The sequence below is a fragment of the Rhipicephalus microplus genome, chromosome X, assembly GCF_043290135.1.
Source record: "Rhipicephalus microplus isolate Deutch F79 chromosome X, USDA_Rmic, whole genome shotgun sequence".
Classification (NCBI taxonomy): domain Eukaryota; kingdom Metazoa; phylum Arthropoda; class Arachnida; order Ixodida; family Ixodidae; genus Rhipicephalus; species Rhipicephalus microplus.
In genome coordinates, this window is record NC_134710.1 from 317,844,443 (window position 1) to 317,870,592 (window position 26,150).

The 26,150-nt window shown below is 43.6% G+C and overlaps 1 protein-coding gene across 8 annotated transcripts in view; it reads right to left on the reverse strand.

Moving 5' to 3' along the window:
* The window catches only part of LOC119185247 (uncharacterized), a 255,979-nt gene extending 239,579 nt beyond the window's left edge, over nucleotides 1-16,400 (reverse strand). For 3 of the 8 annotated variants that reach the window (XM_075879544.1, XM_075879540.1, XM_075879538.1), the window contains exons 1-2: nucleotides 16,182-16,397; nucleotides 15,746-15,807 (exon numbers count right to left, since the gene is read on the reverse strand). In XM_075879544.1, the coding sequence (XP_075735659.1) occupies nucleotides 15,746-15,790 (45 nt within the window). In that variant the 5' untranslated portion in view covers nucleotides 15,791-15,807; nucleotides 16,182-16,397. Of the gene's footprint in view, nucleotides 1-15,745; nucleotides 15,808-16,181 lie in introns of all 8 variants that reach the window. The other 5 variants (XM_075879543.1, XM_075879541.1, XM_075879542.1 and 2 more) reach the window with 4 other exon arrangements.
* Nucleotides 16,401-26,150: the final 9,750 nt, after the last annotated feature.

The following is a 26,150-nucleotide window of genomic DNA, read 5'->3' on the forward strand; positions in this document are numbered from 1 at the left end:
CTTCACGCGTTATTCCAACATGGCCACCTGTCGAATGGACGTAGCGCGGAAGGTGGCCGCTTTTGAGTTTGCTTACCTCGCCATAAGCGTAGCATTTTCTGAGGCGCACTGCCTGCCAAAGATTCTTGGACCCGCTTTACGTAACCGAGCAAATCCGATGGAGTAGTACGACGAAGAACAATTACACGCTCGATACATATTCACGAAGAACGCCGTGCGGCAGCTGCTGGGTATGTCGCCACTCCGTAAGAGTGGGAACAACAGAAGACACTCTGTGCCTCCAGTGTTACAGCTACTGATGGCTCTCACGTTTTACGGCACTGGCACATTCCAAGCAGTCACTGGGAATCTCGTCCGCATTCCGTAACCGACAGTTCCCTGTGCAGTAGGAAAAGTTACGCTACTCGTCGCAAAGCACCTGTACGCGATGCTGGTGCGCTTTCCGCAACCGGCAGCATTTTCTGTAGTTACGCGGGACTTTTATGAAGTTGCTGATTTCCCTGGCGTTACAGGTTGTGGCGACTACACACACGTGCGTATTAATAGCCTGGTAGTGACGACGCCGAAGTGTTTCGTAACCGCCAAGGCTATTTCTGTTTTTTTTCTAAAACATTTTTTATCTGTTTTGGTACAAAATTGATTCGGCGCTGTGTCTGTGTGCCTCGTCTATCCTTCTGTCCCGTCTAAGGTGCTGTTTCTCGCTCAGAAAGGCATCGTTTGTAGCACAACGCTACGTGAAATTCCACACACACAAAAAAAAGGTGCCCTATCACGGGTTTTTTTATCCCCTTCACCATCATGCAGCGAGACATTGCTGCACCCCGCCAGACGAAATTCTGGTGACGGCAATGTCCTGACCCCCACTTTTTCTCTTGTTTACTATGCTCAACAAAAGGATACGAATCACATTCGTTCCCAGAACTTTTTTTTTCATATATAACTGCGCCCTAGCCCACTACAAGCATGTCCACAGGCGAACAGAAAGGCAAATACCGTTAAAATCGCGTTACCTCGTGAACCAGGTAAGCACAAATACACGCCATGGCATTTGATTGAAAAAAAAATAACAACAAAAGAACCCAACGCGATGCTTGTTTCGCCTCCAAACAAGCAACCGTGGAGAAACGCGCCGCATTTGGGTGGCCACTAAAACCAGCGGGCAAGGAACACTTTACAGAAGCAACACTGTGCATCGCTGTGGCGGCAGGCACCACGTGCCGCTCGTTAGCCGTAAAATGGCAAAAAAAAGCTTGTGGCCCTTCGTTTCTATAGTTCTTTTGAAACGTATGGTCTTTTTTTGCTGTAACACATGCCTTACGCGAACAACTTTATTATTACCCTCGTTAGCTGGCTAGCAGCGTGTTTCTGCTTTGAAGCTCGTTCTTGACTTGACCAAGCAAGACAGCCTGAGCATCTATAAAACGCAAAGGCTGACTTGGGCGTTTTGAAGTCCGCTGCTTGCTTGACGCCGACTTGCTCAAGTCAAGCCGAAGTCGCGAGCCAAGTAACATCTCTGCGTTCGGGGGTTAAGGTTACACCTACCATTTTTCATTCCATTGCTCGCTGTGTCGTCCTCAATTTAAGCTGAAGCCTCGTTGCAAGTCCCCAGGTTTCCGCTCAGCAACTAAGTACCGGCAAGATACAGCTGTTATATACCTTCCTCTTGAGGGATAGTGGCAATCTACCTGTCATAATTTGAGAGTGCTTGCCAAATGTGCTCCACCCCATTCTTATTCTTCTAGTTACTTCTATCTCGTGGTTCGGCTCTGCAGTTATTACGTGCCCTAAGTAGACATAATCTTTTACAACTTGAAGTGAACGATTACCTATCTCAAAGCGCTGCTCTCTTCCGAGGTTGTTGTACATTACTTTCGTTTTCTGCAGATTAATTTTAAGACCAACCTTTCTGCTCTCCTTGTCTAACTACGTAGTCATGAGTTGCTTTCTGTTGCTTTCTTTATGAAGCAATATTGTAGCAGTTGATCCCCCATAAATTTCTTCCAGGATGTTTATATATGGTTCATCGATGCCCTGATTCCGCAGTGTCTACGTGACTGGTGATATTTCTACTGAATCAAACACCTCCTCGTAATCTATGAAGGCTATGTATAGTGGTTGGTTATATTCTGAGCATTTCTCCATTACCTGATTGACAATATGAATGTGGTCGATTGTTAAGTAGCCTGTTTGAAATCCTGCTTGTTCCTTTGGTTGATTGCATTCTAATGTTTTCTTAACTCTGTTAGCAATTACCTTTGTAAATAGCTTGTATACTACAGAGAGCAATTGATCGGCCTGTAATTCTTGAAGTCCTTGTCATCTCCTTTCTTATGCATTAGGATGATGTTAGCATTCTTCCAAGACTCCGGTACTCTTCCGGTCAGGAGACACTTCATAAACAGGGTGGCTAATTTTTCCAACACAATCTGTCCTCCATCTTTCAGCAGACCTGATGTTACCTGATCCTCACCAGCAGCTTTGCCTCTTGGCATGCTCTCCAAGGCTTTTCTGACTTCTTCTATCATTACTGGTGGGGTGTCATCTGGGTTACTGCTAGATCTTATAGTATTAAGGTCGTGGTTGTCCCGGCTACTGTACATATCTCTGTAGAACCCCTCCGCTATTTTACCTATCCTATCCATATTGGTAGTTATTTTGCCTTCTTTGTCCCTTAGTGCATACATCTGATTTTTCCCTATCCCAAGTTTCCTCTTCACAGCTTTGACGCTTCCTTTGTTTTTCAGAGCATGTTCGATTCTCTCCCTGTTATACCTTCTTACATCAGATACCTTACACTTATTTATCAACTTAGAAAGCTCTGACAGTTATTTCTTGTCTGTTGTACTTGAGACTTTCATGCTTTGACGCTTCTTAATGAGGTTCTTCGTTTCCTGGGAAACTTGCCAGTGTCCTGTCTAACTACCCTGCCTCCAACTTCCATTGCACACTCCGTAATGATACTCGTCAGATTATCATTCATTGTATCTACGCTAAGGTTGGTTTCCTCAACAAGAGCCAAGTACCTGGAAGCTACACCTCTTACAAAAAAAGCTACACCTCATACAAAAAAAAATTCTTTTTTGGAGGGAAGGGAGGGGGCTCTAAAATAATTCGGACAGCTATAGATATCTAGTATCTTTACATACTAATGCGCATGTACACACACATACCCACACTTGATTTTTACAGTTGATATAGGCGGTATCACGAATTGACTGCTATACAGTTTCTTATAACAGAAGTACGTGGCAACTACATATACAAGTCTTTTTGTTTTTTCTTCTTTTTTCCAGAATGCCAAATTTCATAGAAATGCTATGATTGCATAGCACCTCTCTTTATTACAAATGCACTCTGCATCAAAGTGGAAACACTTCGTCACTGTTATGTTCAACTTCAAGAATGATAATTGTATTGAAACCCTACCTCATGTTTACATTAGACTCAACCCGCGACGATAAGTGACAAAATTTTCATGAATGCGCACCGAGACTATAGGTTGTCACGAAAGGCGGCAAGTCATCTCACATATGCTTACCTCTTTCATACTGTGTGCAAGAAATGTTAAAATTCCACCCTTCCTTTGACTGCACCATCATACTCAGCCTATATTATGCTCACCCACTGGACGAAGGCCTCGCCTAACGATCTCCACTTTGCCATCCTGTGCGATGATTTGATAGATATGTGGGGTTTAACGTCCCAAAACCATATGATTATAAGAGATGCCGTAGTGGAGGGCTCCAGAAATTTTGACCACCTGGGGTTCTTTAACGTGCACCCAAATCTGAGCACACGGGTCTGCAGCATTTTCGCCTCCATCGGAAATGCAGCCACCGCAGCGGGGGTTCGATCCCGCGACCTGCAAATCAGCAGCCAAGTACCTTAGCCACTATACCACTGTGGCGGGGTGCAATCCTATGTGAGTAGTTTCCATTTTATGCCTGGTGATTAGTACATATATTTCATCCCACCATCTTACCCTCTGTCATCATCAGCTATGTTTCCCATCTCTTCATGTCCATTCTTTCACTCTTATGTGTCACTGCCATAAAAGTATAAAACTCAGGGAAGGACTCTCAAGCTTTTAATTAGACTGTGTTGCACCTACTTGCAGTTAAAAGAAAAAATGGATAAGCACTACGTATCCCATCCAGAAATAAAATCTCTAGCATGTCAGATGACTTCTTGTTCTCCCTGACCAGCTTGCGTGGTGATGTGCCTTCATTCAAGCCGACATTTTATCGTCACTGGCCTTTTGTCTGCAATATAACGGGGCAGCTGTCTTTTTTGCTCTAAGAACTCGCTCAGCTTTGAATTGCCAGGACCGGGGTTTTGAAATTTACTTACAGATCTGTCCAGTTATGAGGAATTATTTTCTATTTATTGGAGTATTTAATAAATTGTCAGCTTTTAAGTGGTCATATTTTTCAAGTAGCTCGATAGGTAATTTACAAGTATGCTAAACATGAAATTGTAAATATTTTTATGCTTGACATTCCTACAATATGTCCCTGCACGGAGCCCAAGTGCTTCCAGCCTGGCAAAACTCATTGCTAACTGAAAATTCTAAACCTGCTGTCGCTATGTGCTTTACAGAATTTTGAAGGTGCAATAATTGTGATGAAAAAGGCTTTCAGTAAACACAACAGGTATGAAAAACTTATGTGTAGCAAGGAATACATACAATGAACATAGCTAACACATAGTTGTGGTTGGGTCAACACTTGAAAGGAGTACTGCCACGAAAATTTGACTGTTACACTGCATTGCAGGCACACCAGCATGTGGTGTGTACAACAGCAACCAGAACTGCAGCCTAAAATGAATCATTATTGAGTTTTGAAGTTAGTAAAAGCGCCAAATAGGAAAGTCAAGCAAAAAGCCGCGAGTTCATTAAGCAGGCTGCTTTCATGAGCAATTTATGTTGTGAGTTTTGGCCAGATCACCAGAGTAGTATACAAGATGGACAATGCTGGTGGCGACACCTGATTTGGCAGAGCTTGCAGTCGCAGAGCCCAGCGCCCGAGCCGGCCAGTAGGATCCTTCAGTGACTTAAGCCAACATAGTGCATGATGGTCAGTTATTACAGAGAAATTTGTGCCATATAAATATGGGTGGAACTTTGAGACTGCCCAAACAAGAGTGAGACACTCATGCTCTGTAATGGAATAGTTGCGCTCAGCAACTGTGAGGAGGCGGCTAGCGTAGGCGACAACTCGGTCGTGTTCCTGTTGGCGTTGGGCTAGGACGGCTCCAATCCTGTGACCACTAGCATTGGTTCGGACTTCTGTCGGAGCGGATCGGTCAAAGTGAGCCAATATAGGTGGAGTCGTCAGAAGCGTGATTAGATGAGAAAAAGCAGCAACTTGGTCGGTACACCACGTAAACGAGACGTCTTTCTTCAGAAGCTCGAGCGATGGTTGCGAAACCTTTCACAAACTTTCTAAAGTAAGAACAGACGTTTTTAACTGACCGGGGTACAGGAAAACTGGTGACTGCACGAATTTTTTCCGGGTCCGGCTGCACACCAGATGCGTCGAGAAGGTGACCCAACACTGTAATTTGCCAGCGTCCGAAGTGGCACTTCGACGAGTTTAATTGAAGGCCTGCAGTGCGGAATATATCGAGGATAGCTGACAACCGCTGAAGGTGGGTCTAAAATGTTGGAGAATATAAAACAACATCGTCAAGATAACAGAGACATATTGACCATTTGAACCCTTGTAGCAGAGAGTCCATCATGCGCTCGAACGTGGCTGGGGCGTTGCATAGCCCAAACGGCATGACCTTGAACTGATATAGGCCGTTTGGAGTTAAAAATGCAGTCTTCACTAGGTCTTTTTCGTCGACAGCAATCTGCCAGTAGACGGAATGTAGGTCTATTGAAGAAAAGTATCGGGTGCCATGGAGACAATCAAGAGCGTCATCGATGCGGGGTAGAGGGTGAACGTCCTTTTTCGTGATTCTATTCAGATGGCGGTAATCCACGCAAAAGCGCCACGTGCCATCTTTTTAACGAGCACAATGGGGACGCCCAAGGGCTCGAAGAGGGTTCAATGATTCCCTTGGCTAACATCTTGGTGACTTCTTGTTGAATTACTTTACGCTCGGTGGCAGACACCCGGTATGGTCGCCGATGAATGGGATGAGAATCACCTGTGTTAATGCGGTGCTTGAAGAGTGGACGGCTGCCTATATCGAAGATGTCGTGGTATGAAGCCAGAAGGCGGCAGAACGCGGCTGACTTCTCAGGTTAGAGGTTCGGGGCGATCATGGAGCGTAAGGTTGCATCCAAGCACTTGGTATCCTGCGAGTGACGTGGATGATCGGGACGTACGTCTACCGCAAAACAGGTGACGTGGTCGTCAATTAAGGGTCTTAGCGTGGCGACGGATATTCTTTGAGGTAGCACTTGTTTTATAAAACCGAAATTGATAACAGGTAAATATGTTCGGTTAGAAGCCATGGTTAACACGGAGTGTGGGACAGTAATGTCACGCGCCAGGGGAACATCCGGAATAGGCGTCACAATATAATCACCGTCGGGCCCAGGAGAGGGTGTTGCCAATTCAACGAATGTGAGAGCTTTAGGTGGTATCCGGAAGATGTCAGTGGTGCACTGTTATGGAGTTCAGGGTGGGAATTCAGGAGAAGAGGAAGTTCTAAACAGAGAGTGCCGGCAGAACAGTTAATCAGGGCAGAATGCCTCGATAAGAAGTCCATCCCGAAGAAGACGATATGAGGGCAACTGTTGAGCACGGTAAATAAAACAGGAACATGGCGGCCGGGAAGGCTAATACGAGCGGTACACATTCCAATTAAAGCTACAGTTGCACCATTGGCAACACGGACGGCTTGTGTTGCGGCAGGCGTGAGTACTTTTTTTGAGGCGGCGACAGAGACGAGCACTCATTATAGACACCTGAGCTCCAGTGTCAACTAAAGCCGTCAAAGAAAGACCGTCCACATGCACTTCCAGCAAGTTCTTATTAGTAAGTAGCGTCAACGAAGGATTCGGGTCAGTCGCACTTGATGCAGCACTACCTCCAGGAGCTGCATAATCTAGTTTTCCATCAGGAATGATCCATAGTTAGTCGGCGATGAATAGCGGCGGGGTAGGAGCGACGGAGAAGGATGGCATTGCAGTGACGGTGCACGCGCACCAGAGCGGCTGTTAGGTGTATCGGAAGCAGGATACTCACGGCTGGGCGAATACCGACGGGGGTCCGCGTATGGCCGAGAAGAAGAAGAAAATTATCTCTAATGAGGGGGGGGGTCCAAGTGCTGCGGCAATAGCGGGAGACGTGTCCAACTCAGTGACAGTGGAAGCAGATTGGCTTGTCGTCTGCTGTTCTCCACACAGTCGGATTGCGGGATCTGGGCAGAGTGTATGGTTCGTGGCGTGGTGCATTTATTGGCATCGGTCTGTAGTCCAGTCGCGAGACGGAGCAGGCGACAGGAAAACCAAGGTTAGCAATTTCTTGCTGCATGACTTCCATAACTGACACCACTGGAGGTGTTTGCACGGTGCCCTAGTCGAGTGGAAGTGCATGAAACGGCGCCGGACAGGCCGCCTCAAGCTCGCGCCGAATGATGCGTGTGACAATCACATGCAAGGATGCTGCAGCACTGAGATCGGTAGAGGTTGACATGACAGCCGTGTTAGGGAGCCGTGAAAATTGAGGCCGAACTCGGCGGTTTTTGGCCATTTTAAAGCGGCGGCATTCCTAAATTATGATATCGACGGTCGTGACATTGTTGTACACGAGCAAGTTGAAAGCGTTGTCCGCGATACCCTCGAGTATGTGGCCCCCCTTGTCACTCTCGGTCATTTGCTCGTCCACTTTGTGGCACAACGCGAGCACGTCCTGTATGTAGGAGACATACGACTCGGTTGATGACTGTACTCGGGTGGCGAGTTCTTGTCGTGTGGCCGTTTGTCGACCGGACAGGTCCCCAAAAATGTCGCGTAGTTGGTCCTTGAAGATGTCCCAGCTGGTGAGCTCGGCCTCATGAGCGTCGAACCATACACACAGGGTGGAATCCAAGTAAAAGATTACGTTGGCGAGCATCATAGTTAGGTCCTATCGGTGAGACAGGCTAACGCGCTCGTACATGCGGAGCCAGTAGTCGACGTCAAGGCCAGGCTGGGCGGAGAGTGTACCGGGATCACAAGGGTGGGACATCGCAAGGTACGTAGTAGCTGGCGCTCCAGGTGATGGCGGTGAGGGGGTGTTGTCATTAGAACAGAGGCTGGACAGTGCGGTCACTGCAAAGCTTCGTGGTGAGGATGGGGACTGTTCCACCTCCACCAAATATGTTACGGAATAGAGAAGCCGTATTGACGAGGCTGTGGATGAAATATATTTCAAACCAGCAGCAGCAGCGACGTGACCGGTAGACCAGACATTGAGCGGAGACCACTTTTCTTCTTCATTAAGTGGGCTGCGCTCATAAGCAATTTATGTCCCGAGTTTTGGCCAGATCACCAGAGATGTATACGAGATGGACAACACTGGTAGTGACACCTGATTTGGCAAAGCCTATCTAGAGACCCACAAACCTGACATTGCAGTGACTTATCTGCTAACTACCCCTCTGTAAAACATTGACGGTGAGACTATCATGAACTAACACTATTCTCATTACTTTTTTTTTCCCGACAAAAACAGGGACGAGGCTGAAAAGAAAAAAATTATAGTGTAGTTGGTCAAAATGCCACAAGATACCGCTACTGGCTCCACTGCTGCCATCAACCGCACTGGTAAAGGTGTACCGCGAACGTTAGAAAAATCTATAAACAAACTACAGCTCTCTACTACATTGTGGAGAGATAACCGTATTGAGCTCCGCCATATGTACATGGAATTTGCATACATTTACAACGCAGCATTGCCCCATGTCAGTGAGTCAGTAAAGCATAAATTATGGTACTTACATGTAACACACACACTGTTATACGACACCCATGTTCTGATTTAACTGCTTTCTTTATTACTCCTGAACATGCGACTGTATAAATGACAGGAGCAAAAACGTTTTCAGCATGTCAAATACCGTGGCTACTGAAACAGAAGGACCTACTGACCAATGTTCAACTGTTGTTCACATGGAACCCTTCTCCACTTCACTCCTCAAGGTTCTCACTTGAGTATTTAATACTACCACCAAGATCTGCACTAGCGATGGCTCCAGGCAGGGTCACGCCAGACACTTTCAATGCACACCGCTTCAGCCCTCTTACTCGTCATGGCTTAGCACACCCTCATTTCATGCTTCTCGGCCAATGACGGCAGGGGATAGACGCAACGCTTTAGGGTCATCTATTTACAGGGCTAGCTGATTTCGCAGGCGATTTGTTACACACTCCTTATCGGATTCAAACTTCTTTGGTCACCGTCCTGCTGATCTTGTTCAATTGAGTTAAATAGCTACCTCAGTTGGATAAGATCAAGGTGACAGCCTAGGGCGAGATTCAAAAAGAGAATGGTGCTTTTCTCACTGCATTTTTTTATTATGCTGTCACATGGTGCACTGCTGGTCGTGACTAAACCCAACCCTCACCAAACTGCTGAACAGTGACTGGCTCTCTTATGCAGCTTGTGTAAAGAAGACAATCATGATAAAGAAGTGAGGTCTACATCAGGCCCAACTGAGAACAAATGTGACCGTGTGACACTGGTGTTACACTCTTCCCAGCTCCACGGCCATTCACCACACTAGATAAGACCTCTAGCCTGATGATCAAGAAAACATGCACTAGAAGCACTCAACAGCAGAAGAAAAAGCAGCATTGATGACATGGCAGATGGCGGCAAGTGACATTACCAGTATTTGCGGTCACCTGATAGTATTCGTTCTTGAGCAGACCAAGCATGTCACAGGGCCCTCAAATACTGCTTGAAATCAAAAACTTCTTCCGACCATAGCGTAAGAGCACATAATTTAACTTTCATCTTGTTCTCAGACAAAAATGCTATGACAAATGAGACAGTAGCTACTAAGAAAAAATTAAATACTGAGGTTTACAAATCTTTTGCTGGCACTTCAACTATGGGTGCAAATGAAAAAAAAATGGTTTATGCTGTTCTTTTCATTGCAGGGAAAAACATTAAGGGAGTGTAAGCACATGTCAAGCTGTACATTTTGGTCGTTTGGTGATATTATTGGCTGAAGTTGGAAAATGGCATTACAAGTGCACATCTTGTCATGCTGATGATATCTTGTCAGCCTATCAATATGCCCACTCTGTCGAGCTATGACGACTCATTATGTGACCTGCCGGCCTGGAAAAAACACCACTTACCTAACATAACCTTCTGCACTCGTTACAGTAGGCGTGCTAGCTCAAACACTAGGACTAACGAATGAGGATGTAACATGCGGCACTTACTTCATTGTAGAGCACAAAAAGCAGCATCTATCGCTCCGTCGAAACTAAACAAAAATAAGTGCTGCAGTTAAAGACCCCTCACTAATTGCATCTTCTTTTGTATATCCTATTGTCCATGGCTGTTACACTCCATAAATACAAGGTTAAAATTTGATTCCTGACTGGATGAAGGTCCTTGACATGCACATTTTACTCCTTAGAAGCATGCCACTTGAGATCTCTCAAAAGCTATGAACCAAAGCATTAGAAATAGCAGCCAGCACCTGCTCGAACCACCACTAGTGAGAATATGTACTTACATGCATCTGAACATGCATAGACACATATGTGCTATAGAACTTTAATGAGAAAGTGTACTTAAACAGGTGGTGGTCACATAACCTGAACAAAAATGAATGTCACGCACAATATTATAGACCGATTGGTTATTGACACATTGTCATAGAAGGCAGCAATCTACATCGTGCCACTTCAGAGTTCTCAGTATTTTGTAGTCGCTGATTTGTCCAAGTTACTGGTAGGCTAGTAACCTATGCCCTGTCACTCTGTTTTTCTATTTTGCCAGCATCACTACTACGAGATCAAGAGTTCACAGGAACATCCCACTAGACACCAATGTGGTTATTTCCTAAATGTAACTGAGCAAACCACTAGTCATTTTTTTCCAATCAGTACAAAACAAAAGTGCAAGAACTGAACCTGTAACAGAAAACTATGCTATATATTACTGCCTCTAGAGGTGGAAGTGGGCTTCATTATTTTGGAGCAGCTTTGGGAGCAGGAATAATGCAGTTTTGGAGCAGCCTTGGAGCAGTAAAAAGAGAGCTTTGTAGCAACTCTGGAGCAGCAAAACGGGTTTTTTGAAGCATCTAAATTCAGTTTTGGAGCAGATTTTTCAGGCAACACATCATTCTTAATTAGAATTTTTGCTTTCTGACAAACACAAAACATTTCAGTGGTTTTTACTAAGCATGCAATGCTGATCAAGTGACCAGGCTTACCCTAATTTCACGTATATTGTTACGGGGATTACAAATAAACAGAAGAGAGAAACAAGTGTATTTGCAATATTTACAGGTAGGTGTGACACCCCAGGGCTGCTAGGATCTCGCGCGCCGAATTCACTTCTTCTTCATTGATGTATCTACGACGGGGGAGCCATACCCACTGCCTCGCAACAATATTGAACCTTAAAACATCAAAAGTGAAAGTGCAGCAACTCAAATAAAAAACATAGGCGGCATTCCGGACAGCTACTAGACCTCAAACGAACAAAAAAAATCAATGTTAAAATGTTGTGATATTCAGAAATGTGATTAAAATGCCCCATCCAAAATGAACAGCAACTCAAGGCTAGATATGAGCTACTATGTAAAAAAATTTATCTTCATACTAAACCTATAGGGCTCTATAAAAAGCAATGTAAAAACGTATGTACCCATAATTGAATTGCCACAGCCAACATGAGAACCACGAGGAAATTTAGATGCTGTCGCTGCGCCACTGCTAAGCAATTAAGTAAAATTTTTTTGTTACGATAGAAATTATATGGCACACAACGAGTTTTCGCCACTGTCGCCATATTCAGTGTAAACTACTATAGGTACCATTTCACGTGCATTGTACGTTCGACCCGTGTGTAAAATTACGCAAGCTGGGGTGATGAGCGCTGCTAAAGCCAAGATTAAACGAGATGGCTGATTTTCCTCACTTAGAGGGCTTACGCAATAGCATCCCATCACGTGTGAGAACTGCCATCGAATGCTCAAGCAGAGATAAGATACACGCCCGTCTCGCTTTGATGATCCGACATGTGGGGTTTAAGGCCCCAAAACCACCATGTGATTCTGGGGTTCTTTAACATGCACCCAAATCTGAGCACATGGGCCTATGGCATTTTCTATTCCATCGAAAATGCAGTTGCCACAACCGGGGTTCGATCCCGCGACCTGCAGGTCTGCAGCTGAGTACTTTAGCCAGTAGACCACCACGGCGGGGACAAGTGCCCGTCTTAAAGGAGAACTACGGCGTTTTTTCGATATTCACCGATTTCAATAAAACTTTTAACATGTGCTCGCGTTGGTACTATAGTGATATGTGCCAAATTATACCACCACAATTCATTTAGTTCTTTAGAAAACAAATTTCAAAATTGGTAGCCGATTCTGGAATCCCATTTGTAAACGCGGGCCACCCTGTGTACATGTCAGGGCCTACTCTTTTTTCAAAAACCCCATCTTTCCCAGCAGACGGATGCAGCGCCGGAGGGTCGAAATCTATGCTTGCGCACTCAGTACCTGCAATCATTACTGAACTTGTCACGGGTAAGTCCAGATGAGCCACACAACTTGATTCGGCGTCGGATAACATCACCAACTTGTTTTTCGCACATCAAAAGATCGAGGCACGTGAGCTATGCTTACACCCTGGTCAGCCATGGCAGGGTGTAGCGAATCTCGTGACGCCATCAGCGGTAGATTCTTGTGACGTCATCGGATGCCCACCACGGACGACAGAGGCACTCCCAGTTTCGGTTCCTGTTGTGACTCGTCGTTCTTTAGTTAAATAAAATTATTCCCGAATGACTGGGCAAAATAAATTACCCTAGCTTTCTCAGGACTGTCAATACTATTAGAAAACAGCATTATCTCAGTATGAATAAAAATGTACCGGAGTTCCCCTTAAATAAGCATGAAAATTCGCAGGGGACAAGGACGGGGGGGGTCACTAGAGCAGCAGCCGTGAATTTTGATTCTAATCAACGGCGTGTTTGCGATAGCTGGCACGCGCAATATCGGCAGGCTTCAGCACACGACTCGTAAACCGTGTTACGTGGTATGGCACGCGCAATACTTACCGGCAAGCATCAGCGCACAGCTCGTAAACAGTTCTACGTGGTACGCTCTCAACGGGCAGAGATTGTGCGGTAAAAGCATTTCTCCCTGGAGCGAACGTACGTATTCTATCACACCAGCACTTTGTAGTTGAGAGTGTCACGACCTCAGATCCAAAAGAGTTAGCTGTCAGCCTTCGAATTGTCAGTGTCGTGAAGTCAATGAGGGCAGCAGCCGCTGTTTTCATGAATGAACTTTTTATTTGGGCTAACCTGTGCCCGGAAAACGAAACATCCCTCTACAAGCAATACATACTGTAGACTGATAGCAGCAAACATAGAGAGTCGGCCTTCGATAATCTGCCACGCAGCAAAGCGCGGCAGCATTGATACATGTGCCATCAAAGATGGCCGCGTAAGTTATAGAACAAACTGTAATGTATTCGTTGTGCGCCTAATCTCATTGAAAGGTTTTAAGGTTATCTAGATAATCTCCAGTCATCTGGACATGGTTTGCCCAAGGCCGCATTACACACGTAATGGCACGGTGACAAAAAATAAAAAGAAAGGAGTGCATTCGGCATCACCATTACAACATTAGTAATAGTTGCTATTACAGTTATCGCTAAGCCAGTGACACTTTTTAAAATTAATTTTATCAGTTTAAATGGCAAAAAGCTCGCCACACTGTTTCTGAGCACAGAAAGCGCTTGGCGGTTGCTCGGCAATGGTGCGGTGAGTTTTTTGCAACAGCACTTCCGTCTTTAAAGTTTGCCTAACAGTTTTGCTGTTAAAACATATATAGAGTCGCATAATGAAGTATGCACACAAACGCCAACATGACAAGAATAATGCATTGTGTTCACATGGCGCAAGATTTATGCATGATCCAAAATCAGTAGTTAGATATGGACGCAGCTGCGTCCTGTGAGTAGTCCACGACTGTTGCTCTGTCGATGATAAAACTGTGGACTAAATTTGGCATTGCACGTGCAAATTTTTTAGGCATGACTTGACGCCGCAGGTCAGATTGGCAGAGCATGACGCAATTGGCGCACCACTTCCCCTCCTGTGCCTTGCTATCACAATCACAAGCTTCGCTCTTGACTCGTACTCACCCCCCCACAAAACCTAAATGAGTAACTACAGTTTGCCAAAGAACTTATTCCATGTGAACAGGTGCTCCGGAAAGAATCAAATGAAATGCTAGTCATGCTATTGCAATTCCATTCGAATGAAACTTTAAATGCAGCAATTTGTCTCGTGTCAAAGTGAATCTGACAATGGGTGCAAAGTGTGGGTCTGTAGCTTCTGAGAAATATCATTTCATTTCACACTGCCTAAATAATGAATGCCAAGTACCTTCATCCAGTTGCAATGCGAAATCTACATCCCAGCCTTGTATGTATTGTGCCTTGCTGTGACCACTGTTTTTCTCCACACAATAACAAGATTCTACAATAAACTGCAATAATGCACTTCAATGACAACTCAATAAAAAAATTTATGCTCAATTTCAGAATGTGAGTAATATGTACACATGTACACCCATGAAAAACTTGTATGAACCATGACAGCGCACGTCAAAATTGTTGTCTAGTGGCAAGCTGTCTGTTGTTGAGAGCACTGCACTGTCAAAGGCATGACAAAATCAATGGTCTTAATAAGCTCGCCACTAGACGTCACAAACAGCAATTTAAAGCACTTCTGTTGCCCGTTTACACCACATCATGGGTGTACAACAATTTCAAAAGTGGACAGCAGCACAAAAAAACAAGGATGCAGAAAGAACTGACAATACAAGCGCTGAAATGAATGTGATAATTGGCCAATCAATTTAGCCTATGTAATCTTGAGCCAGACTCATATGCAGCACACCACAAAGCCGCAGCATTTTGTTCTGTCCAGATGGAACTTTATATGTGGTTATTTGTTCCCTCTGAACAGAGTGCTAGACACAGAGTGAAAAAATGCATTATGTGACACACGCTGACGGCTGCTGCAATATTTCGAGCTGAGTAGTTCATATCAGACAAGTTATATCGAACTTGAATGAATTCTAGCTACTAAGTATCAGTGAGTGAAACTCGTTCGTTTAAACCGACGACACGTAAATAGGGCAACAGTGGCAGTTTAGCGCTAACCATGTCACGGTTAAATGACAGGAAATTTTTCCGCGCATAAGCTTTCACCGACATATCCGTACAAAAGTACAGAGAGAGAGGGAGGGGATGGGATAGAAAGGGCACAGGACGACAATTCAGATATAATAGCGCAGAATTGCGGACAGAAATAGCAGTGTGTGAACATGCATATTTGCGGTTCAGTCTCCTTACAAAAATTTAACAGCAATAAAAGTTAACCAATACACAAATAAAAACAGCATACCCCCCTCCCCCCCGGAAAAAAAAAAGCAAGCTAATGACATTCATTATTAGTGAATCAACACAGAAACAAGACGGTGAACACTGAGATGTAAATTCAGGTGAGAAACCGGCGAGGATGTGACGGCTTACCGTTGGCCTAGGGGTCGTATCTAGCTTTTCGGAGGAGTCTGCCATTCTACTTCCGCGGGCAGCTAAAGAGGCAAGTAAATAAGGGATGTCATCTCAGCAACATCACAGGCAATACGAAACTATTGTTGGCAACTGTAAACACAAAGTGAAACTACAAGTTCGTCTCGCTGCCGAGGCTTTTTATGGCACAAAGTACACCCTATTCGTTATTTAAGGTGTTGCGACAGTCATGGTTCATTTGGTATTGCGTTGACGAAAACAAACCAACGAGATAACGATTCCTTCATCAAAATGTTGATGTTACTCTTCAAGTACTCGAATAACATGGCATATGGCACTCGTGGCACCAACGTAACAATCATAATTGTTTCTTCCAAACGCAACGTTCACACTATGATATGTAGTATGTAAACACAGTTGAGATATGTAAACACACCTGAGGCGAAGAAAAATGTACATACGAAGCGTAGCACTTCAACTGTAGCACATCGCGATGCTGTTCTACACGGAGAAACTGTTCGACATGGTGTTCTAGAACACTCTACCACAGAACAACTACCAAATGGTAGTGTTTAGGTGTTCTCTGCACCTACCACAGAACACCTACCATAGTCTACCGACTCGAGGCTCGGGATGTTCTGTGGCTTGTGCATTGGGCCCAACGTTGCCTGCACGTGACAGGTGCCGGCCAAAGAACACCTGTTGAATCGTGATTTTTTTTTCTTAGCTTTCTTTTCTTCACTTTATACATTTGCAAAAAGAAACAATCGGGACATTAGGTTAACACACTCAAAGTTAAAAAAAAGACACGCTTGATTGCGTTTTTGGCGGCACAAGTGTGTCACATGGTGCAGTTGCTTCTGCATCCACTATCGCACCTCGCGCGCTCTTTGAAATGGGCCCTGCAACACTTCAGCCAACGTTTTTAAGACTTCAACTACGGTCTAACATATTACTGCGTGATACATTGATGGACCTCTGCGTTTAGATACGACGGACTTTTTACGATTCCTATTCGCCTACGGTTGGATAAAACTTTTGAATTTTGCGGCATTTTCTCCTCATAAGTTGATGCACACAAGCGTGCACCAATGGGCGTGTGCTCCGGACTTACGCCATGCGCGGAACGGCTGCAGTGGGTAACAACGTTTCTAGAAACGTTGGTGGGTAAGGCAACGCAACGCCTCCTCTAGAAAGATGCATGCGAAGTCGCGCACGCTGTCCCATGGAGATGGGAGGTTCCTCGTGGTTCAGTGCTTTCTCTGCAAGGAGCACTCGCAGCCGACATTATTCTGAAGTGACGCCATCACAAAGACACGACTGTGTTGCCTCCGAGACGGCAGTAGAGAGCGCTCGCAGCCGACACCCTTGATATTCATGATGTACCTACAGGGATTAGAGGCCAAATTAGAGGGGAGTGAACTTGGCTTCAGCCTCTCTTTTGTCAAGCAGGGAAAACTCATCGAAGAGGCAGTATACCAGCATTGATGTACGCAGTTGATAGAGTGCTAATGACCGACAACAATGAAGATTTGCAGAGATTGATGGGCATCTGCGGTAACGACGGAGATAGCTTAGATTTCAGATTCAGTAAGGAAAAATCAGCACTCATGATTTTTAATGATAATGAAGGTAGTGAGCTTAGGCTAGGAGGGCACGCTAGAGGTAACGAATAAATACAAATATCTGGGTGTATGGACAAGCAATGGGACCGAGTACCTAAGGGAACATGAAATATATGTAACGACTAAAGGTAACAGGAGTGCAGCAGTGTTTAAAAATAGGGCACTGTGGAATTACAGTAGGTATGACGTTGTGAGAGGAATTTGGCAGGGGTCATGGTTCCTGGTCGGACGTTCGGCAATGCGGTCTTGTAAATGAGATCAGAAGCTCAAGCAAGATTGGAAATTAATCAATGTTGAATAGGTAGTTTTGCTTTAGGAGCTTACGGGAATACACCAAATCGGGGAGTACAAGGTGATATGGGATGGACATGATTTGAGGGTAGGGAAGCTAGCAGAAAGATAAAATTTGAAAAGCGATTGAGAGAAATGGGGGAGGAGCGTTGGGCTAAGAAGGTTTTCAGCTACATGAACATTAGAAATGTCGATCCGAATGGAGGAAGTGAACCAGAAAATTGACGGGTAAATGCTTAGAAAACAGCAGGGAGCCAAACCAAAAAGAACTATCGGTTCAGAAGAAGCTGAAAGAAACGGAGAACTACATGTGAAGAATTGGAATGATTAAGAAGTAGGCACAAGAGATCTATCGAACTTTTATGCATGAAATTACCAAGGAAAGGATCTATGATAACACTCGGGCTAGTTCTGTACTGTTCGAGGCTAGGACGGGAGTATTGCGAACCATGACTTATCGGACCAAGTATGAAGGTGCAGACACGATATGCAGTGCGTGTTGAGAGGAGGAGAAAACTACCGAACACTTGACAATGTTCTGTTACGGGCTTCACCCTATAGTTCAGGATGATGGCGCAGAGCTTTTCAAAGCATTGGGGTTTAGGGACAGGGATCGCAAAATAGACTTTAAGCGGGAAGGAATAACTAGAAAGAGGCTATCTGATTGGTGGCTACCATGAAGGCACGAGTGAAAATTAAATCTTTCAATGCAAAGTACCAGTCCTTAGCCTCACTATTTAATGGGGATGAAAAGATAAATCTAGTTTTTAGTTCACTAAGTATTATGCCTAGTTGGCGTGAGCTGCCGCCCGATCTAAAGGAGACAGCCATATTAATCCATCCATCCATCATTTGGAGGAGAGAACAGGAGAAGGCCGGGAACCAGCCCTTGGGCTCAAGTCCCAGGCATCATTCTAGAGGAGGCGTTGGGTAACGCCGCTTTCGGAAAACACTATTTCCTAGTGCATGAGCTGCACCGAGGCGATCAGCTGGCGCTCTTTGGTGATCTGGGCGGCGCCTCTATGGAATTAAGTTGTATGTGACTACAGTGTATTTACGCGCCACTATTAGGCCAGCTCAGCGGTTCTGAAGCATCATTGCTTTGTTTGTTTGTGGCCTGTCGACTCCAACACATTGCCTTTCAAAGGATTGCTCAAAGAAAACTTTTTTAGCCTGTGGATGATAACTACAGTAATGATTGCCAACCTACAACTAAATAACTTGCCATGAAAAAGATTTTTAATAAAGTTACATTGATAATGGAATAAAGTGAGAAAATTGAAAATAATAATAAAAATAAAAATAACTGGAAATTAGTGCTTATATTATAAAGAAAGTCTCAAAAATTTGAGCTGACCAGACAGCTTAGTTTACCTCACCCAACGAAATTCAGAATGTGTGTCTTACATTTATTCATATTTATATTTAAATAAAGGTATTTTTAGTACATATAAAGTAGAGATTATGTCGGAATATGTTTACTTGCTTGAACAAAATTACATACCGCATCAAATACGTTTTTGTGGCTATGTCCCAAAACGATGGCACTGAAACTTGGAACACTTTCTGCGGCTAAACTTAATCCTATCGTAGAAAACGAAATAACTAGAAGTCGTTTCCTAATGAATTAATAGGTACGACATGCTACAAACTAATGTTCAATAGTTTGTTTCTTCACAGAATTGGCACAGGGGAGATATCGCCGGACCAGCTTTGTGTAAATAAAAATTTAATGGGGGTACACGGCAATAAAACTTGTGCAAAAAAACTTCAAACTTTCTAGACTTACTCCACAGAGGTTTCCAAGGAAATCTGAGGTGCTGATAGTCTTTCCATTTAGTAATACTTTCCATTATATCTGCACAAATCGCTAATTTTCTATATCTGATCAATAATGTGTATTCTGGGAGTACTGAAATTATCGGTCCATCAAGTGAAGCTCGCACTAATTAATCCGCCAGTTCATTTAAGTGTATGCCACAGAGACCAGCAACCCATTATAATTTCAGGAGTTTCAGTTGTGGTGGTACTAGTATACACGAAGTCAATAGGGCTCGTGATTGGTGGGAAGCTGTAAGAGCTGTAAACACAGATAAAGAATCTGTTATGATGATTGCACTGATTTCGTTCGAAGGCAGTTTTCGAAGTGCCAGTATAATAGCCACAAGCTCTCCATCTAAAACAGGAATTAAATATGGCAGCCTGACTCAGAATGACCAGCCGAGGTAATCAGAGGCATTTCCTACACCTGCCTTTTCATTTATGAAAGAAGGAGCTGTGGCTATTACATTATTTTTGCCTGCGTGTACTATGTAATATTTTAATCTGTTATTAAAAAATCTGATAGATTGAAGCTTAGATTTTGGGGGGAAAATTTTTTCATATTCTATCGTAACATTGTGACTTAAACCATTAGTTTCAGTTATCATTGTAATATCTACCTTTATGTTTTCCAGTTTCTATTGAACAAAAATAATCTGGTGTGTATGAAATCATGGCCAATGAGCAAGAAAGAAGGCATCATGATTACTGATAAAGGTACCTTTAGATTTTTTTTAGCTGGTGAGCTGTAAAACGTTAGGAAAGTTTGTAGCGTTAAGATGCAGAATCGACAAAGAAGTTATGGCACGCGTGCTTCCTGGTATATTACATTATAGCCACAAGCCTTGGAAGTCTCAGGCACATCCGTAGCATTTCTTGCACCAACAAAACTAAAGATTTCGTTTTATAGGCAGGAACGTCCAAAAATGATATCCACCCAGATTCCAATATCGGGCACATATACAGTTTGAACAACATTGATAAGGTATCAGTACCTAACCGATATTTCCTGTTTCTCATCCTGCGCAATAAGCCTGAAGCCCTTTGTGCCTTTGCCACTATATACTATATGTGTGGACTCCAGTTAAGCTTTTCATTATAAATCATGCCCAAATACTTGACAGGATCCACTTGTGGGATGGGTTCCTGCTAATATTAGAGCAGAACTGAAATTGAATCTGCTAGTGGAAATGCCAGGTGGCCACTTTTACTGATGTCTCACAACAATGAAATTGGCTGCAGCCAAATTTCTAGGATACTAATATATATTTGTAATTCCTGATGCTAAGAGCAAATGTCACTGTCTGTTGCAAAAAATTCAATATCATATGCATAAATGTAGACAATGACATCCCGGTCATTTGAAGTAGAGGAGGAGGAGAAAAACTTTATTCAACAGAGGAGTTTGGAGCACGCAGGCTCCCGGGCCCCCGCACGACCCCTTTGCGCTCAAGCGTTCATTTGATGGTGGTCCATGACGCTGGCAGCCCGGTCGGCCGCCATGGTCTGCTCAACCGGGTCCTCTGAGCGCAGTAGGGTCTCCCAATCCTCCCAAGTCTTTAGGTGCTCTAGGGCCCGCGGGGGAGGATCCGCCGGGCAGTGAGAAAGGATGTGTATAGCAGAAGCATGAGGTTCAGGGCAAAGGGTACAGGCTGAGGTGAGGAAAAGGGGGTGATAGTGCGATAGAATGAGAGGAGAGGGAAAAGTGTGAGTTTGTAGCTGGCGCCAGAGGGTTGCCTGTCGGTTGCTCAGGGACTTGTGCGGTGGGGGATATAGCTGACGTGCTGCCCTATAGGCCTGAGTCAGCTCGTTGAAAGTGTGCGCGCGGTCCTTCGTGAATCCCAGATCGGAGGCCGCGGGAGCCCGGTTTAAAGAACCTCGGGCTAAGAGGTTGGCGGCCTCGTTTCCAGGATTCCCGCAGTGCGCGGGCACCCAAATCAACTCCACTTGACGGGGCGGGGTTGCAGCGGGCGAATCCAGTATGCAAAAAGCAGGGACGTGAACTCGGCCTCGTGCAAAATTTAAGATTGCGGTTTTGGAATCTGATAAGACGTACCGTGCTTCTGTGTTTACGATTGCTAAGGCAATGGCAGCTTCCTCTGCAGCTTCGGGGCACGTGTCTGGAGGGAGTGTGTGTGTACCTATGAGAGAGAGATTGTGATCCACCACGGCAGCGACCGCTTCATCACCCACGCAGGCTGCGTCTACCCATACGGCGTCTGGAGAGCTTAGCAGTACATGGAATAATAATGGAGATAGAACTGCCCCTTGAGGAACTTCACATTTCTGCTAGAATGTAGATGAGCATCATCCATCCTTAATGCAATAAAATTCACTGTACTTTAAAAATTCTGGTAACCATCCAATAATATAATGCGAAAAACTGAAGCTCTGTAGAGTATTCAGTAAAATGGAGTGCTCGACACTGTCATAAGCTTTAGCTACCGTATGTTATGTGTTACTATCGCAGCATAATGTCTCTTTTGGGAAAGATGCATTCAACTCTTAATCAGCATGTGCACACAAAATTGAGCACACACTATGGATCCTCTCTATAGGTTCGATGTTATAGAGATGGGTCTGATATTTTTGCTGTTAAAACCTGACACTTGTTTTTTTTTAATATAGACATAACCTTGGCTATTATGCAGTCACAAAGTATCCAGAAGTTGTTTAAAGAATACGTTATAAGACTGAGGATGTCACCGAGTGATAACTTGAATAAAATTTCAATCATAGAAACTGTTATACCATCAGGACCAGGAGCTGACGAAGGTAAATATCTAATGTCAGCACTTCATACAGTGTCATTTAAGTCAGTCGTTATCGTATATTTTTGCCAGTTCTTTGAAAAAAAAATTAAACAAAAACAAATCTACTTTCTAGACCTCTTCCAATTGACTCTAGAGATTTGTTCATTTCTTCCAGTGATAGCCTTTCATGATCAGTATTTACTAAAGGCGACAGGATTTTGCGAAATCTCATATATAGAAATAATGCTTCTTTACTTTTAGCTTTGGGAAGAAAGTCGAATTATCTTTTGTGATAATCTTATTTAGCTTGGGCCACCATGCACTTCAACCCAGCGGCAATGAAATTGTAGCCTGACCAATTTTGGCGGGACTGATTAGCTGCTTCCAAGCTGCCTGTCGTCTGTGATCACGTGAGCAATCTGAATTCTACCATAGACTATAAGGCACCTTTTAAGCAATATCAATTGTGAATTCTGCTTTTTTATGCACTCTGCTAATTCCTGCACTTAATTTCATGGCTTTAGTTTCATCGCTGTCATCTAAAGGAGGAGCCAAAACTGTTTTTGGTCATTTTTATAATCGGAGTAATTTATAAAAAATTCGAACTTGCGAACATGATGGTGTTATTGGGAAACCAATCTCAAACATTACAGGAAAGTGGTCACTATTGGTGGTGTAGTTTAGGGCAGTTCACGAAGTGCTAAAAATAGCCGAGTTCACAAAACCTAACTCTAAGGCAAAGCAGGATCGATCTCGGATAAATGTGGGAGTTTTAGCGTTTAGGCATGATAAATTGTTCTAGACCAGTCCTGCAATCCTTAGCTGCATTGATCAGTTCTAAAACACTAACACATGTGGTGAGAATTAAAATCTCCAACCAGAATTTTTTTTACACCATGAATTAACAGTCATATCTAAACATTTCGTGTCTTGTACATCAACCAAAAAGTAGGCATTTACTAGAAAAAAAGGCAGGCATCTTGGCAAGGTAATTTCTGAGGCACAAATTTTGCATTGAGGAAGCATACATTTGTACAAAATTTTGACCTTTGAAACTAATATTGAAACTAATTTTATCATTCACAAAGTATGCAAAACCTCCAATTTTGGATGGTTGGTCAAGTTGAAAAGATCAGAAATTAGTTAAGGGAAACGAATTGTGTGCCGACAGCCCTGTTTCTTGCAGTGCAATAACGTCTGGAGCGAATTTAGAAGACAAATACAACAAACCAGTTATAGCTGAGATAATAGATCAGCAGTTGCAATCGAGAATTTTGAGAGACCCTATGACTACAGCCTTACCTCAAACACTTTCTTTGAGAAAATCGCTTTACGAGAGATTGTCCTTCTGGTATTTCTTGCTTTTCAAATGCTTTGGCGAGCCAGATTTCTTGGAGACGGGGATCTAGAAAGCTTTAGAGATTTGATGTCCATGTTCATATCATCTAAATCCTGAGTACCTTTTTGTCAGCATCACTTTACCTTTGATTGCCTCCATGAGAGGGCCTTGCAGCCTGTATATTCAAAAGAGCTATCTCAGATTCTGCTTCACTTAACAAGTGTGTAACCTCAGCCTATTGTGAAGCTGTGCCCATATCTTTTGGCATTCTTGTGCCATCTGACTGGCTATAATATAGGAAAAAGACTCACAAATGTTGGTGGCGAGGTGTTGCATAGCTTTTTCTACAGCTTTTTCGATCACGTCTGCGATATACATGGAAAGATACACTTCTATTGCTGTGTTATGATGGACTGCAGCACCAGCATACCCCAAGTTTTTGCCTGAATTTCAGTGATAGCGTATTTTCGGGAACATTGTCTCTAATCGATAATTACAAGAACTTGTATCTCACGTGCTTTGGCCGAGCAAGTTGGGTTTTCTGCACAATGCGCTTCATGACAAAGACAGCACTTTCCTTCATTACCATTACATTCATTTGAGCAATGCACCTCCTCACCAATACGGCGTCTTGGAGATGACCTGCTTCCTCTCAGTGTGTGACCATAGCGCCAACACTTCAGGCACTGTAGGGGATGAGGCGATCATGATTTCACTCTGTATATTAAAGGCCCAGCCTTGATTTCAGTGGGGTGACTCGACCTGGCAAATGTAACGATCACAGACTCAGTTGGGATGTTATTCTTGTCCACAACTCATCCGCACCTATAATGGGCAATCACACCTGCCTCAGAAAACATCTATAAAATCACGGATAGAGTCGTATTGATATCAACACCTCGAAGAAATCCTTTCACGCATTCGAAGTGAGGTGGAATAAAGGCGCTCACTGGATTTGTTGAAGACATCGGGTATTTCAGCAAGCCTTGGACGCAGAGCTGGTCAGACGAAAAGCAAAGAATGCCTCCCTTGCCGAACTGTCGGACCTCTATGATTTTGTGAAAGCGAGCAGTCGGTGCTCTCAGTTCCACCTGAATAACTGTTTGGTTCTTCATCCTCATAATACTTTCGTTGCATGGTACAAGGTCCACAAGCACATATTCAATGCAATTGCTTAGAAACCAGTACATTGGTAGCTCTTGCGGAGGAAGAGAAGCAGACCAGAGGAAAGTCCTTGATCTAGGTGAAGAAAATGGCACCTATCTGGTTTTAGTAGCCGAAAATGCACTCACTAATCAATTCTAAAACTAGATAAACACCTATCAATGAGGAAAATTGGTAGTGGCTACTCAAGCTCTGGCCAAAACCCCAGAGAAGGCAAGCGGGCAGAAAGCCTTAAGCAGCCAAGCAGCCTTCGCAAACGAACGAGCAGATTCTTTAGATGTAAATGTAGATCTTAAACTAAAGGCTCACACCCACCCTGGGGAGTTCGCGAAGAATCGGATAGCTTAAAAAAATATACCTATTTAAAATCTCGTGAAAAAGATCATTTCTCGTTTTGTAAAACAAAATAATTTCTTTTTGTAAATTATTTTTGAGAGAAAAAAAGGCTAGTGAATGAATTCATACTGAAACAAAACGAAATCATTCATATAAAAGAAAATTTTTCCTTCAGCCTACATAGTTTAACTAGGAACCTTTGGAACTGAGGTTATTGTGCTCTTCCACTGTTTAATAAAATTTCACACGGCCTCGCATACTTTCCCGTTGCTGTGCCCGAGGGCATGTGCACCTAGGAATAGTAAATTTGAGTTCGTGAAATTTAATCCAATGACGCATAACAGCATTTCTGGAGATATATTTCTTAATGTATAAAGCTTTGAACAAGAAAACAGAAAGTGTTCTATAGTTTTCTGTTCCCCACAAAAAGAGCAAAGCGGGGAGGCTCTGTATAAATAAAAATTTGATGATAGAATACGATTGCATAACTTAGTGATTATAACTTCAAGACCACTGTTATGACATGAAGTTTCCCAGGGTGTCAGTAGGTGAATAAAATCCAGGGAATTTCATAAAGATGGTGTAGAAAATTGTCGCATCATTTGCCTCCAAATCTAGCCACTCCTACATAAGCTGTTTACAGGGAACATTAATAGCTGGTCCATCTAACGGTGCTTTCGCTAATGCATCAGCTATTTTATTTAGAATTAGACCTTTATGCCTAGGCACCCACACTAACCAAACCAGTGTTGAGTGATTAGGTACTAGTGAATTGAATTTTTGCAATGCTATCGAATCACCAGATGCCGTAAGCACAGCGCACACTGGTAAAGAGTCCGTTATTATTACAGTGGAACTTATTGATGTAGTGAGTTTTCAAAGGGCCACTACTACAGCTAAAGATTCTGCAATAAAAATGGGTGTGAAGTCTGGAATTCGGAAGGAAAAGAACAGTCGAGAACTGAGAAGAATATGATGATTCCACTCTTTTTATCTCACTGCGATGCGTTCATCGCAGAGATGACATTTGTTCGCATTTTTAGCAGTTAGATAGTCCTGTAAAATAGCTCTTAACA